Source organism: Micromys minutus (assembly GCF_963924665.1).
Source record: "Micromys minutus genome assembly, chromosome: 5".
NCBI lineage: Eukaryota > Metazoa > Chordata > Mammalia > Rodentia > Muridae > Micromys > Micromys minutus.
In genome coordinates, this window is record NC_137974.1 from 51719525 (window position 1) to 51735151 (window position 15627).

Consider the following 15627-nt stretch of genomic DNA (forward strand, 5'->3'; position numbering starts at 1 on the left):
CTTGTTTGATTGGATACTGTTGAAGGTGATCCCTCTCTTTTGTCTAATAGAGTGTTATGAGACAGTGTGCAAAGGGCAGAGCTTCCCTCATCAGACTCTGGGTCAGGACTGTCCCTTAGACCTATACTTTATGGATTACTACCAACATCCAAAACTTCTCAGACATCTTTTATTCCCTTAAGCGGAATACTTGCAGAGTAGAAAACTTACATAGGGTGTAGATCTTTCCTAAACCTGAACACCACAGTAAGACATACCATACCATAAGTTGGTGAGGATTCCTTCTGTCATAGTGATTCTTCTGTAAAGCGCATATGGAATTGTGATTAAGAGAATTAATGAATTGGGTTCTGGAACAAGGTAACTTGTGAACTATGAGTACAGTGCTGTTCCTCAGCATAATAGCATGTCATGGACCTCTGGATAGCCCTTCGTGTGGCCAGTCTACGGTGTAAAATAAAAGGGGCTTCTGGTTTTGGTCTAAGTATCCAGTTCAGAAAAGTGAATCTCCGCGTGTGTGCGTGTGTGTGTATGTCTTTAAAATGAAAGCACTGTAACTGGTCCACTGTTAAAGACCGATGAAGCCTATGATGCCCGCCTACAGCTCTTAATGAGATAATCTTGATTATCTTCCTTTCTAGCCTTTATCACCCCCTTAGCTGGAACCTCTTCTGTCTTCTTTGTCAATGTTCCCCTTCTCTTCCCATTAGATTTGTCCTGTCAAATTTTCCCACCCGCAGTCCCTCAGAGCCAACATGAAGACATTTCAATTTTCATTAAATCAGCAGTAGGACAGGGATAAATCCCAGTGCAAACAGATTTTTTAAGTTGTCAGAAGGGTCTTCTGTTGTTCTCAGATCCCACATCTGCATTACTTCCTACGTTCACCATCAAACTGAGAGTGGTCTTTCTGTCCCTCGTGTGCATCCCTCTCGATCATCACAGCCTATGTTTTAGCCACTGTGTTTACACACCGAGGAGAGGACCCACAACCCTGTGTGTGGTAGGAGTAGTCACAGCAGTCCTCAGCCACTCCATTTATCATTTTCTAAAAGTCCAGTTTCAGTCTCAGTTGGCCTCATGAAGCTGTGATTACCATAGTACAGCCTACGTAGAGATAGGCTGTATCTGTTTTGGACACGCTAAATTTTGCTGCTTGGCTTGTAGAACTCCAGATATTCATTTTCTGGCTCTTTGTCAAAAAAGCTTCCCAAAGCCTGATACACTGCATACCTGTAATTTCAGCATGATAAAGGCTGAGGCAGGAGGATCCTATTTATACTAGCTGTACTACTGACCTCAACAAAAAACAAAAATCCACTTCCTGCTTTAGACAATTAAATGACTGCTTCATAGGTCGGCGTGTCGAGTGTCACTGTGACACTCCATGCCAGTCACTTATTTTAAAGCTGGTGCTAGACCTTTAGTCTTCTTTGCCTTTCAATATTCTTGCTGGAGTGTTTACTCGTGGGCTATTAAGGGGTTTGTGTTAACGTTTTTATAAAATATGTATTGTATTGTATATGTTGTACATACCATTAATAATTGACTTAAGAGTTTGAGATATCCCTGGATATAGTTATTTCTGTTGTTATATAATATCATATAAATAAACCAGACGTAATGACCTCTTTTGAGATATAGTATGTTGCCACTTGTTATTTTAAGTTACAGCTGCACTAAATATTCTGTAGTTTTCCAGGGCCTGCTGTAAAGATCAGGCTCCTCAGCAGTTGTTTCATGATGTCCAGCCAGGTCCTCCAGCATTTGACAGCTTACACATTGATCTCTTACCTCAGAATTCCCCGTGTTCTGTTCCTTCTCTACTACAGTCCTAAAAGCTGCTATTCAACTGTTGTAGTTTGTCACAACATACAGGGTATTGAGAGGAACTGCTCTACAAGGAGACACATGTAACAAGTGGAGAGAATTAAATTGTATTCCAGCTTTACGCTTGTAGAAAAGACGGAGAGCTGTGGCTTAAAGGAGGACTCATTAGGTGTGCTACTCAATGGTCTCAGCATCAGCCTTCTTCAGTAATTGATCAGTAAGGAGTATCTATCTGCCAGAGACACAGGGCAGTAGACTCTGTGTGCGATCCTCACTACGGTACCAAAAAAGGAAAACTGACATGGAGATGAATCTGTAATTTACAAGTAAACAGAGACCTAGAGAGGCGTGGGAGACAGGGAGCAGTGGGATTTGAGCCAGCGAGGTGGCTTGGCAGTAGCACTTGCCACCAAAAGGTTTGGTGGTTTAGTTCAGGTCTCAATTCTAGTAGGCAAAGCACGAGCCAGGAGGATCTCAGTTTTAGACAAGCCTACATATATATAATTTAGCACTGTCTCAAAGGTAAATATTGCTAACCCATGCATGGTCCAGATCCAAAGAATAAAAACTTCATAGTTTCATGAAATGGAAGAACAGATCGGGCTCCATCTATAAACTAAAATGGCTATGAGGGAATTTTCATTTATCTCCTTTTGAGTCATCGATACTGGGTCAGCTATAGCTCTCAAAAGTTATCAAAGCATTAAGTCAGTGAGATGGTAGAGCAGGTGAAGGTGCTTGCTGCCAAGCTTGATGACTTGAGTTTCATACACTAGAATAGTGGGTCTCCCCTTCCTCATGCTGCAACCCTTCATTACAATTCCTCATGTTGTTTTTGTTGCTACTTCTTCATTGTAATTTTGTTGCTGTTATGATTGATAATGTGAACATGTGTGTTTTCCAATGGTCTTTGGGGTCATGACTTAACAGGTTGAGAACCCCTGAATAAGCAGCTTCCACTTAAGGCCTCAAGAGGAACTTGAAGAGTAAGAATGTGAAATGGCCACTAAGGGGGGATGTATGACAGGGGACAAATAAGCTTTCCCAGATTATATAAGCTAGCACCTCACAGAATCACTTCTCACCGAGGTACAAATGGCCAGAAGGAGGGGCTGAGTACTCAGGCAAGGACCCCATGCCTCCTTTAGCATCCCTTCCTATGAGGGAATGTCATCAATCCACAAACCCATGTAATGGACTCTGAGACGCATGCAGCAGTTCATCTGGTAAAGGTAATAGCTGTCTTACTCAGATGAAATGAAAAGTCGGCTTCCTTATAGTTTGTAGTTGTTATTTCCTCTAAGCATCTTTTTGTGTAGTTGGCTCTTTCCTGCAGACTTAACCTGGAACCCTTCATCTGCCCTTTTTCTAGGGCTGTGGTAACATACCATGACCAAAAAAGCGTTTATTCAGTTTACCATTCCAGGTTACAGCCCATCACCAAGAGAAAGCCAAGAGAGAAACCCAAGCAGCTAGTAACATCGTATCCATAGCTAAGAGCAAAGAAAAGAGTGAAACTATGCTGCCTGCTTGTTGTTGCCCAGTACTCAGCCTTCTCTATTCCAAACCATGAACTAATACTGCCCACAATGGCTGGCTGGGTCTTCCCCACAGGAACCAATCAAGACTAGCCCTAATGGACCAGCCTGGTCTAGAGGAGTCCTCAGGATGATTGTTGTTAGTGGCAAGTGAGACATGTAGAACTAAGCATTAGGGCTGGGCTAGAGAAAGCTCACTGACTGTTCTTACAGAGGAGCCAGGTTCAACTCCCAGCACCAAGATGGAGTTTTATAGACATAATCTCGTTGCCAGGTTGTTTGTTTTTCTGTTTTGTGCAGGGTCTGTCTAAAACCCTGGTGGAACTCTGTGTAGACCAGGCTGCCCCCACAACTAAAGAGATCTGCCTCACAAGCACTGAGTCTGAAGGCCTATACCATCACACCTGGCTATATGATGAGAGACTCAGTAAGCATACTTGTAGTTTGAACGTGGTTTGACATGACAATCTGTGCCTCTCCTCTCCCTGTCACTGGTGGGAACCCAGAGTTTTGAACATAATAGGATGCGTGCCCCTCTTCTGCCTGTGGTCCCAGAAGCTTGCCTTTCAAAAGGCAAAGCCCTGCTGCTGGCTCAGGAAATTATCAAACATCACAGCTACTGCTGTTTTGAGGATGATAGATCTTCCAGTTTTTTCAGTGGTAGTGGTTTAGTGAGTGACACAGGAAGTGTCTTCTGACATCCCATCATACTGGATTTTTTTATCTTATTTTTAATTATGTGTGTGTATATGTGCGTGTGGATATTTGTACGTGAGTATGGGTGCCTGTGTGAATGGAGGATGGTGTAGATCTGGAGCCGGAGTGACAGGCAGTTATGAGCTCAGATGTGGGTGCTTGGACCAACCTTATGCACTCTGGAAGTGCACTTAATCCCAAATCTCTTGCCCCACAAAGGTTTGCTTTGCTTTGTTTATAAAACTTCCTACAACTGTGGTGGTTGTAGACAAGTTCACAAGAGCTTAAGAGCTAAGGATAAAGAGCAATCCATGTTCATACCATTGTTCTGTTAACTTCAGACTGTTAAGAGAAATAAAACAACACCAGACAGAGCTTTTCAAAATATAATTTAAAACTATTTTGTACCAGTACAATATATTAATTTTACAAATGTAAAGTTTTTGTCGGCCGTTAAAGCATTTGCAAAAACCACATTCTACTTCTGCTTTATTGCACAATATCTATAAGAAAATATTAATTTTAAATTAGAAAACATAAAAATGCTTTCAATATAGAAGAGATCATCTGATTTTAAAGACAATACTCTTTAAGAATGTCTACCCAGGAAATAACAAACTTTCACAGGATGCCAAGCTGGACAGACGCCGGTACAAAGCTGTTTTAAACCCAATCTGAGATAACTTAATGCAACCTGCATCATCATAGACACCACTCAGAGTGTTCCTTATACTTCCAAATGTTGGGGCATCTTCAGTGTGATCTTCAGTGAACACACTGAACATACAGCATGCCTGCCATATCTACAGCAGCACTCGGTAGCAATGCCTGGATATTTCCCTTCAAGCATACCACCTCTGCAAGCTGTTTTCAATGACTGTTAGTGACCCAATATAATTTATGCTGATAGAAAACATACATTAAATACGTTTTTAAAACCTCAGCCTTTACAAAAACAATCAGTTTATAAATTTGCATCATAAAAATTAGTGTCGAAACCACTAAGGTGGCCTTCATTTAATATGGTTGTATATTAGTTGGTTTTTCCCAGAGTTGGGGTGGCAGGTGTCCCACTTTTTTCTATGTAGTGTAATTAGGTAACAAATTCAAGCACAAAGCTGGAGTCCCAAGACAAATTGGTTAATAAGTTTTTGTACAGAAAATGTTAGTGGGATATAACCAATAAAACATTGCAGGTGTTAAAATACTGGCCTAAACTTTGGTGAGAATTCAGTTCACCTTAGACAAACATAAATCTGGAAGTGCAGATGGGAAATGTTCATATAGACACTGCTGATGGGGTTAAATGTACCAGAAAATACAAGGCTCCCCTGGGTTCATGTTTAGGCCACATGTTTTAACATTAGCTCAACCTCGGATGTTTTCAAGTTGACATCTTTGTGGCCTGGGAACGGATCTTTTAGAAGTTGGGCCCTGCACAAAGTCAATTATGAGATGGGCACATATCTGCCAAGATTATGAAATAGTGGTTGTGCATGCTCAAGTCTGACAGGCAGACAGAAAGAGCAAATCCCAGGAGCTTATAAAAGTCCCTTCCTTAGGAGTCAGAGCAGCTGCTATTGTGGAAGCTGCATTTTTTTTTTCAGAACTGCTCAAAGCACCTCATCTAGATGAGTGTTTTTAAAATATATACTTATAAAAAGTCTACAGTGAGACTTCAAACATCACACAGTTCATTCACCACACAGGTGTATCATGGACCCTTAAAGTCCTTTAGAATAAAATAAACACTCATGTTCCATTAGAAAATAATGGAGACATTCATGGTCAAAATTTTCTCTAGATTCCCCCAAATCTTGGTACTGTGTGCAATTTCCTCACATACAGGTTTTGAGGAAGCCCCTGATCATCTACCATGCAATAGACAGCTACTGGACATGCCAGAGAAAATTACATGATAGTAGTAAATAGATTAAAATCTATTCCACAAAATTAAAAACAAAATCTATCATTTCCATTTAAATATGTCTCTGAAAAGCTAAAAGGAGGTTTTGTTTGTTTTTCAAAAGTGCTAATTATTACAAGTCTCTTCAACACATGATGTATAATTAAAAAAACAAAAGCAACCAAAAACCTAAATGACCTGCTTTAGGCACACTGCTGATATGTGTCTAAGGGAAAGAAATCACTTGTCAATCAACCCTGCTTCCTTAATTTTACTGAAGAAGAACTTCTCCAGGATGCTGGCACATTTGTAGTACTCGCTCTCGGGAGGGTTGTACTCCTTGCAGTTAGTGAACACTCGCTGTAAGTCTGCCATGAATAACTTCTTAGACACATAGTACCTGTTCCTGAGGCGTTCACTCATCGTTTTCAGATCTGCACAAACACACACAGTGTTAAACACAAAGAAACATGGAGCCATATTCAATTATTCTACTTCCCTTTCCTCTACCTCCCAGCCTGAACTCTGTAAGCAGAGAAACATGCTAGGAAAAGCCATATGTGGGGAAGAGTACTCAGCTAGAGTACCCTGTATCTGTCCCTGAGACAAGTTCGACTTTGGAAGAAATTTTGGAATATGAAGGAAAGAGAAGGCGTGCTTTCAAAGAAATTAAAAGGCAACGGGGGCAGAGTAAGTGTTGACATGGAGTAACAGTCCTGACTTGTCCCAGGAAAGGATTAGACATTTCACATCCCAAGGAAATAATATTACTCCACTCTTACAGAGTGTAATTGGATGTTGTAGTTAATTTTCTCTAGGCACATCTCTCAGGCATTATCAGTCTTACCCAGTGGAGTCAGTTTTCTCCTCAGCTGTGCACACAAGTATGCCTGACTACAGAAGCTGATAGCCCTCTCCAGTGGAAACAAGCAAGGCTTGTCCATAGGCAGGCAGTGGTTACAATCTGACTGGGAAGATCAGATAGCCCTGCCAGTGCAGTGGGGTGGATGCTGAGAAAGGAATTAATTACTCTAAGCTCAACAGGGCTCCATGAGGACAAAAAAGGATGTTGGTAGGCTGTGGAGAGATGGCTCTGAAGTTAAGAGCTCTTAATGTTCTTGCATATTTTCTATGAGCATATTTTGTAGCTTTTGGATTTAGAAAAAGATTAAATCAGAAATATGTAGAAGCTGATAAAATGCTTCAACAGGTAGAGGTGCTTGTAGCTCAAACCTAATGACCCCAGTTTGAATCCACAAAGTTGTCATCTCTTTCAGTTGGTGTGCTATGACATTTGACTTCACATGCACACACCATACACAACAATACAGTTTTAGAAAAAGAAATTTAAAGGAAATATACATACAGCATCCACAGTCTGGGGGGAAAAAATCATTTACTACACTTTTCCCCTCTAGTCTAGCCATAAAGGAGCTTAATCTACCCTCGTTTCTGTTAGCTTCAAAACATGGTTTGTTTGTTTTGTTTTTTAATTGTGGCCAAGCATATTGACACACATCCTTAATCTCAGCATTGGGAGGTTGAGTCAGGTGGATAGCTATAAGTTTGAGGCCAGCCTGATCTACAGAGTGAGCTCCAGGTCAGCCAGGAGTAATAGAGAGGTCTTTACTTGGGGTCTGGAAGGAAGGAAGAGACAGAAACCCTTTATGTATGTGCTCTGGTGGTTTGACTAAGAATGGCTTTCACAGGCTCATATATTTGAATGTTTAATCATTAGGAATGGTACAATTTGAAAAGATTAAAAGGATTAGGAGGAATAGCCATGTTGGAAGAAGTGTATCAATTGGTAAGGGCTTTAGGTTTCCAAAAACCCATAACAGGCCCAGTCTCTCCCTCTGCCTGTGAATGAAGATATAAACTCTCAACTATTGCTCTAATGCCTACCTACATATCACCATGTTTCCACATGATGATAATGAACTAAACCTCTGAGACTGTAAACAAGCCCTTAAATGTGATCTTTCATTTTTCCAGAAATAAAACAGGGACTAAGACGTGGGCATTCTGCCTGCATGTATGCCTGCATACTACATGAATGCAATGCTTAAGGAAGTCAGATCCCCTGGGTCTGGAGTTAGAAACAGTTGTGAGCCACCATGTGGGTGCTGGGAATTAAACCCAATCTTATGCAAGAGCAGCCAGTGCTATTAACTACTATTCCATCTCTCCAATCCTCCATCTTGAACAGCCCTTAAGAATACGCATGACTGAACAGCCCTTAAGAATACGCATGACTTTTGGCAGACTCAAGACATATAAAAAAAAAGATAAAACCTGTTTTCTTTTCATCAGAAACCCAGCAGGCAGCACATCCAGAACTGCCTATAGTAAGATCCCTACCTGCACTCTGTAACTACTGTACCAAAAGTCACAGAATGTCCCTGACCAACACCCACTTCTCTCTCACATATCCCACTTAATACACATTCATTGTCACCAGCCAGTTCTGTATCTATACTGAGAAAATTGCAATAGCATTACCCATGGGGAACCTTATAACTTCGTAATATCCCGGAGCTTCCGTTCGCTTCACTGGCTCCATGAAGGGCCAAGCGCTTTGATGGCTCTTGAGTAGAAGAAAAAAATAGTTATTTCATTATTACTAATGTCAAGAAGGAAATCACTTCCAAATAAGATCAAGAGATACAAGACAAGTGCACACACCTTCACCTGCTGCAGGATGTTCTTGAGGGTGCTGTAGAGCTGCTCAGGGTCTCTGGGCTCTTTACTTGAAAGAATAGAGCAAGGAAGAAGGATTAATGTTCTTGCTCCCAGCCTCTTCACTCAGCTCAGCCTCACAGGTCCCAGCCTAGGAACTGAAGCCCACCAACTGTTGTGTACCAATTCCATCACTTGGCCCTTTTCCTCTAACAGGCTGGAAGGGGGAAGAGCACTTCCATTAACATCCTCTAGCCCAGCTTGCTTACCTTTTCTCTTTTCCACTTGGTTTCCAGCCTGTCTCTCCTATATGTCAACAAAATTAAACACTAAATGAGAACTGCTTTGGGTCAAGAGAATAACATACTTACTACTTATCAAAAGCATCATACATGACAGCCACGTCTCAATAAATGTCTATTAGGGGAGACACACTGCAATTAGCGGCATATATTTCTTTCTCACACAGCTTACAACATAAAAGGTTTTCCCAGACTAGCCGCTATATTAACCGTCTTTTGTTCCGTCGGTTCATTAATTTCTTCTGTAGTGCTAAGTATTGAAGCCAATACCACACACACCGCCACCAAGGCAAGTGCTATATCCCTGAGTTTCCGTCTCCGCTAGTGTCTAAGTCAAGAATCCTAACTCTTCAAAGAAAGAAGAAAACAGTACTACACTTTTAAACTGCAAGTCTAACGTCTTCAATTCCCCCGCACAAACGTGCTGATGTTATTTTAGCCCAGGACACTATTCTGCTCCCTGTTTTGTTTGACTAAGCCCCTGCTTACAAGGCACATGTGGTTTACAGAGACCTGGTATCTAGGGGAGCTGGATTTGACTTCTTCCCTTATCCTTAAAAGGTCGCTTTATCCCTTCCTCGGTTTACCTACCTACAAAGTAGAACTACTGAAACTAGGTGTCACATTAGTTGATACTAATTGGTTTTTAAAAAAGAAAAGCCCAAATAGCTAGACATATGACAAAAGAAGAAAAAGTAATAAATCAGGAACAAATAAAATGAAAACAGAAAAATACCTGGCACCACTAGGCATTCAACAATGGGGCAATTACTCAATCATTAACAGTGACCACACAAGGACATGAGACCTGGGGTTCAGCATCAAGAGTTCTGAGGCAGGGCAGATGTAGTGAAACAGGCATCCTGTCTCCTTTCTGGAAAATTTTAGCTTTGTGTGTGTGTGCTAGAGACAGGGAGGTGTTGAGTCATTATTAGAACTTAGATTCAAACCAAATATGATTGCCAAATAATAATTGGTAGCTTCTAATCTACAAACCCCAGTCATTCGGTATGGTTCAACCCAATACAATTCAATTTTAGGAAATAAAAGAGAATTCTTAAGAAAGCTACTATAAAATAAAAACTTGGAACAAGTGTTGTGACCTCCATCACACTTGGAGAAAGAGGAAGAAAAGCCAGGCACTGAGTTCATCCAGATCACTGGCACCAGGGCAGGTTGTCCACGGCAGGCCATTTGGACAGCAGAATGGGTTGCTTCCCGTTCTGACCTTCTGCGTGATAATTGATACAACCGTTTGAAGACCAGTTCCTTCATTTGTAAATACAAAAATCTAGGGTTTCCATGCTACTTAATACATAATCCTGTTGCCAAGCATTGTGTGCAAATGCCAGACTGAATAAAGTATGGGTATTAGTAACTTTTTATAAAGGCACACTGTCAGTGTGAGTTGGGAAGAAAAAGACATCAGAAACTATTATTGCCCTCCACAGCCCCAGTCCCAGATAATGTCTCACTATTGCCTAGGTTAGCCTCAAACACTACATCCTCCTGCCTTAGTCTCCCACAGCTGGGATTACAGGGGAGCTCCTCCACAACCAGCTTGCTGCCCACTTCAAAGACCAGAGACACCACACATGGAGAAGGAGACAGGTGAAAGCTGTTCAAATGACTGCAACCTGGAAATCATTTCAAACAAATCTCACAGGAGCAACAGAAAAAGTTTGCTTTTTATTAAAAGTGTCTTATACATACTGATTCCAGGAATGCTTTCTATAGGAATCTGCCGAACTCCATCTTTAAAGCATGAAAGTCCAGGGTAGACTTTTCGTATCTGAGCTTGTTTTCTTTCTATCAGCTTTTTAATGATCTGAAAAGCATGGGGGATAAGTGTGGTTAGTCAAAGAAGCCACACTACAGACCAGCACAAGTCAGATAAACCAAAGAGATCATGTTGCTGAGGCTGTACATATTTCTTAATAAGACAAAAAGGGAGGAAAGGCTGAATAGACATTAACAGGTAAGAGACAGAAGAGTTCTGAGGCCAGTGACATGGCCCAATAGGTAAAGAGGACTACCACCAAGCCCAAAGACCTGAGTTCACATAGTGAAGAGAGAACGTCATCCCCAGCAAGTTGTTGTTTGTTATCTGGCCTTCACACATAGGGAGGGAGGGAGGGAGGGAAGGAGAGAGAGAGAGAGAGAGACATTCACCCAGCCCCTTGCCACCAAGGAAAAGACCATCAGAGAGAAGGAAGGAAGGAGGCCCATCCTCTTATTCTCACATATAGACAGAGATCTAAGAATCACACTCCACAGCAACCTATTCACAGGCATGCACACAAGCAGCCATATCACCTTCTCGCCCCCCCCCCTTTCTACGTGGTCCTGTCTGTCCATCATCTTCTGTGCTGGACACTGACCTGTCCTTTGTTCATCATCACCCCAGTGCACACAGGTATTCTATGAAGCTATCTCACCTGGAGAGATGACTCCACCTTCAGCTGATCAAGCATGCATTCCTGGACTAGACAAGCTCTCAGAATACATAGCTTATTCCTTGCTGTCAATCCTCAAGGGGCTTTCCACAAGTGGAATCTGACATTTTAGAGTATTTTGGGTTTTGGATTGTCTCACTAAAGATGCGCAATTAGTGTAAGTCAATGGAAATAATGAAGAAAAACCAAATTCTAGAATAGTTGGGTCAGGAGCATTTTACTCTACAAGTGAATACTTCTTTTATCGTGGTATAGTTGCAGCTCTCTTAAAAATCTACTTCAAAACACCAAGAATAAGACTATGAGGGTACAACCCCAAAGGCTCAGAGAACATCATAGAAGAGAGGGTAGAAAGAATGCAAGAGCCAGAAGACAGGGAGGAGTGTTATGAAAGGAAGGCCTCAGGACACAAACTGGCTGATACATATGTGTATATACACATGAGCTCACAGCAGTTGTGATTGCCTGCCCAAGAGTTAAAAATGTATCATGAAGGGGGTAAGAATTGCAGATACCATACCGTTAGGCGAGAAGCTAATGGAACTGATGGCTTCAGAGGGAGAGTCACTTTTCTTTGTGAGTGTGGCCATTGGTAGGTTGTCAGTGCCTCGGTCGATGACCCCATGCATGTACATGAATGGGCAGCATTAACTAGAATTAGTGATTTGGGGGTTATTTTTTTTTTAAGGTGTGGAGTTGGGAGTCACACGGATGATACATTGATGGTAGAGGGAGGAATACAGGGTGAAGATGAGCAAGATATATGTAAGGGTGGGGCTAGGTTAATACCAGTGTCCATTCAATGGTATGTGTCAGAAAACACGAGAGACAAAAAGGGAGACGTGAAAGAGAAAGGAGGGAGCCAAGCGGGAACAGAAAAGAGGGGAGAAAGACTTGTCATTTAAAATATCTTTATGCTTCCAGCTTTCCACTACATAGTAAGAGTGAACAGATCATTCTCAGTGGGCATCTGCAGACTTCCTAGGGCTCTTATGCTACTAGGATGAATCCCTGTGGCTAGTGGAAGATTACAGAATGATTAATCGCCACTGTCAACTGATTAGCAGCCACCAATACATCAAAGAGCTGCCAAGTCTAGACCTGTTCAATAGACTCTGAAGAAGAGTGAGGGAAGGTGACTGTTCAGAAAGGAAGGCCAGGGACACCTGCTGCATTAGGAATCCTACCACATCCCTGTTTGGAACTCCCTATTGGGCAAACATCTTTGACCATGCAACAAAAGCATTTTGATTTTCTAACTTGAATACCTTTTGCTCTTCTATAGCAGCTCCTGCCTGACCCACTTTAAATAAACCACTCGGTGAGTAACTGCTTGTCACTAGGCATTATGTAAACTTCTGGGCTGTTATTTGGGTCACATCTAGTAAGCAAAAGAATTGGGATTTATGGACCTTAGGAAGCTGATGGGTTTAAGGCAGATGTTCCTCTTTGGTAACTTGTCAGGGAAGAACACAGCAGATTAAGTAACAGGAGTAACTGGATTAAACAGATGTCACCCACATCCCAGCTCCCAGCTCGTGGCCCTGGCTATACCAGAGTTGATTCACTTCATAAACAGTCCTGTGGACCTTCTAGTATGCCACTCTGCCTTCTAAAAGGTACTGAAACACTGTAAAATCACATCTGGAGCCGTCCCTGGCATTACCTCTGCTTGTTTGCAAGCCTAAAGGATGTCATATTAATGCAGATAGTAAGCCAGTTATTACTTGGAGGGATAAGACTTCAGAGCATGCAGTGTAAAGGAGAGGAATAGACACCAGAAGGACTGTCTCTATAGGATAAGTAATTAAATCCAAGTGGGTGGGTGGGGCTAATGCAGTAGAAGTTCAAAGACAGCTTGGAACAGAACCTGAAAGAATGCCATTTGCCTGAGTGACAGGGAATAGGGTACTGTGAGCCGGAGGCTAGAGCATCAGCAATGGCTCTTGAGGATCCTTTTAGCGGTGAAAGCAAAGAGGTGAGATTGGAGTAGGCCCTAATGAAGTTACAAGGTACTGTATACATGCTATATTTTACACAATTTAGCACACACACAGGAGTGGGGCAGTTGTAGAGGAGAGGGTCAGTAGCCCAGTGAAATGCAGCCCACCCCAAGGCTGGCCTGGGCAGAACAGAAATCGGTAGCTCACCTCCTTCTGCTTTTTAATGATGACAGAGAATTCTGTGTATGGGATCTGGGGGTTCAGTTCACATCCCATCAAAGTGGCTCCTTCATAATCCTTGATGTAGCCAACATATTTGGTTTTAGGTATTTTGATTTCTTTGGAGAAACCCTACAAGGCAACAAGTCAGTTCACTCATTAGGATGCTTTGCTTAACACCATCCAGTTGGCTGCTCCGTGCTGGCTCTGGGCCAAGCCTGGTGCCACGGATTAAGAGGAGCTCTCTTCACAGCACCGTTGCCCCGATTTGAACAGCAGCTACATAGAGAGGCCCCTGATGAACAAAACGATCAAAAATCAAACAGTACCAATGGGAAGCAAATTTAAATGTAAAAGTGCATCGCAGTGGCAGCGGGCACAGCACGAATCCCAGCCAGAGGAATGTAAATTCAGGAGTGGAAGGAATGAGACCAAGCTCCTAAGACGGGAGGCCTGAGCAGACTTGTCAGAAATGAAACTAAATCCATTCCCCTTTTTTAATTTTTAAAAGCGCTTCAGATTTAGTGAGAGACCCTGTCTCAAACAATAAGGCAGAAAGATGTCTGGCTTTGGCCATCAAAAGTGCACTAATATGTGCACGCACTTGGGCACAGACATGCACATACACTCCACTGGGAACCCACCTGCTTCTTGAAGTAGCCGATGGCATACTCATCTGCATATGTGAGGAAGCTCAGGATCTCGTGCTTTATGTGGTATTCTTTGAGATGGTTCATCAGGTGGGTTCCATAGCCCTGGTGGAAATAAAGAAACTCAAGAAAAGAAATTCCTAAAAACATGTCAGAAAATGGTAGCGTGTAGGAGTTTTTAGTTTTAAATATTTTACCAACCAGGGTCTCTCTTGAAGGAACTATTTCTTGCATGTCTGAATTTTGAAAAGGAATCACAAACTAAGACATTCAAAATCTGTAGTTCAAGAGAAAATCATCACTAGCAAACGCTAGCTTCTGGTTCTTGGAAAATAACACAGTGAGACTCCAAACTCAGTCCTAAAATCTTTCTTGCTGATGCCAGATGTTTGCAGAGTGAATGCTGATGGTGAGTTTAATCTTGAAAGTATTTGAAAAGCTGAGATGAAAGGAGGGAGGCAGATGAATGGTGCTGATCTCATTAGCAACTCTGAGGTATATCAATGAGCCATGCAGCGCTTCACTGGGTACTGTGTGTACTGAGCTAAGCATTTACCTGTTCCAGGCACCAACAACCCTTCTAGCAACTGCATCACAGACACAGGACTTCCAGCTTGGTTTATCAGAACAAGAAAAACCTGAGAAACCCAGAATCCGAGTCAGCAAAAAAACAGTGGAAACAAAAAAAACCTGTGAACAACGTTGAATAAGTGACTGGGTTATTATATATATGAAAACAGGCCCAGTGTTCGGCTGTGCACCTGTGAAGCTGGTACTCAAAATGCTGAGCTGGGAGGATCTAGATTTGGTAAATAAGGCTATATACAAAAACCCTGTCTCAATTTTTTAAAAATGAGAGTTGGGGCAAAGGTTGTACAGATGTATGGCATTCTCAAAGAATATTTTTAAAATTAAAATATTAATTTGAAAAGTGAAAACTGAGAGCCAGGTGGTGGGGCATCCAGAGGTCAGTGACCAGCACAAAAGCCAGACAAAAACCTCACAGATCACAGCACAGAATACGGGATCTGCCCCTCACTTCCCAAGCCTCAAACCAAGCAGTATGAGTGCCCCGTCAGCAATCTCAGCGCTTCTCCGAGACCTCCTCCAGGATGCCTGGCTGCTGTCCCAGGAGAGTGGGCAGCAGCATCTCCCTGTCTTGGAGAGTGTCCTTCCGGTTGTGTCACCCAGGACCTTTTCCTGCACACACAATACCAAGGCACTGTGACTTTGGACAGAACATGAGCAGAGAAACAAGTGGAATATATCTCATGGAAGAATTCATAGTGACACGGAAGAGAAAAGGCGCAGACCTGCACTATCTGGCTATCTAGTGCCAACTGGATGGTACTAGAAGCACAAAATGGCCATCAGCAGTAAATTTGAACATACATGCTAAATACAATGT

At 42.2% G+C, this 15627-nt stretch overlaps 1 protein-coding gene across 1 annotated transcript in view; it reads right to left on the reverse strand.

Annotated features, from left to right (window-relative positions):
- Positions 1–4436: 4436 nt before the first annotated feature.
- KAT2B (lysine acetyltransferase 2B) overlaps positions 4437–15627 on the reverse strand; it is an 89852-nt gene continuing 78661 nt past the window's right edge. The window contains exons 12-18 of the mRNA XM_080916963.1: positions 14214–14324; positions 13558–13701; positions 10665–10779; positions 8919–8955; positions 8656–8719; positions 8473–8557; positions 4437–6404 (exon numbers count right to left, since the gene is read on the reverse strand). Coding sequence (XP_080773089.1) covers positions 6211–6404; positions 8473–8557; positions 8656–8719; positions 8919–8955; positions 10665–10779; positions 13558–13701; positions 14214–14324 — 750 coding nt within the window. The 3' untranslated portion in view covers positions 4437–6210. The remainder of the gene's footprint in view (positions 6405–8472; positions 8558–8655; positions 8720–8918; positions 8956–10664; positions 10780–13557; positions 13702–14213; positions 14325–15627) is intronic.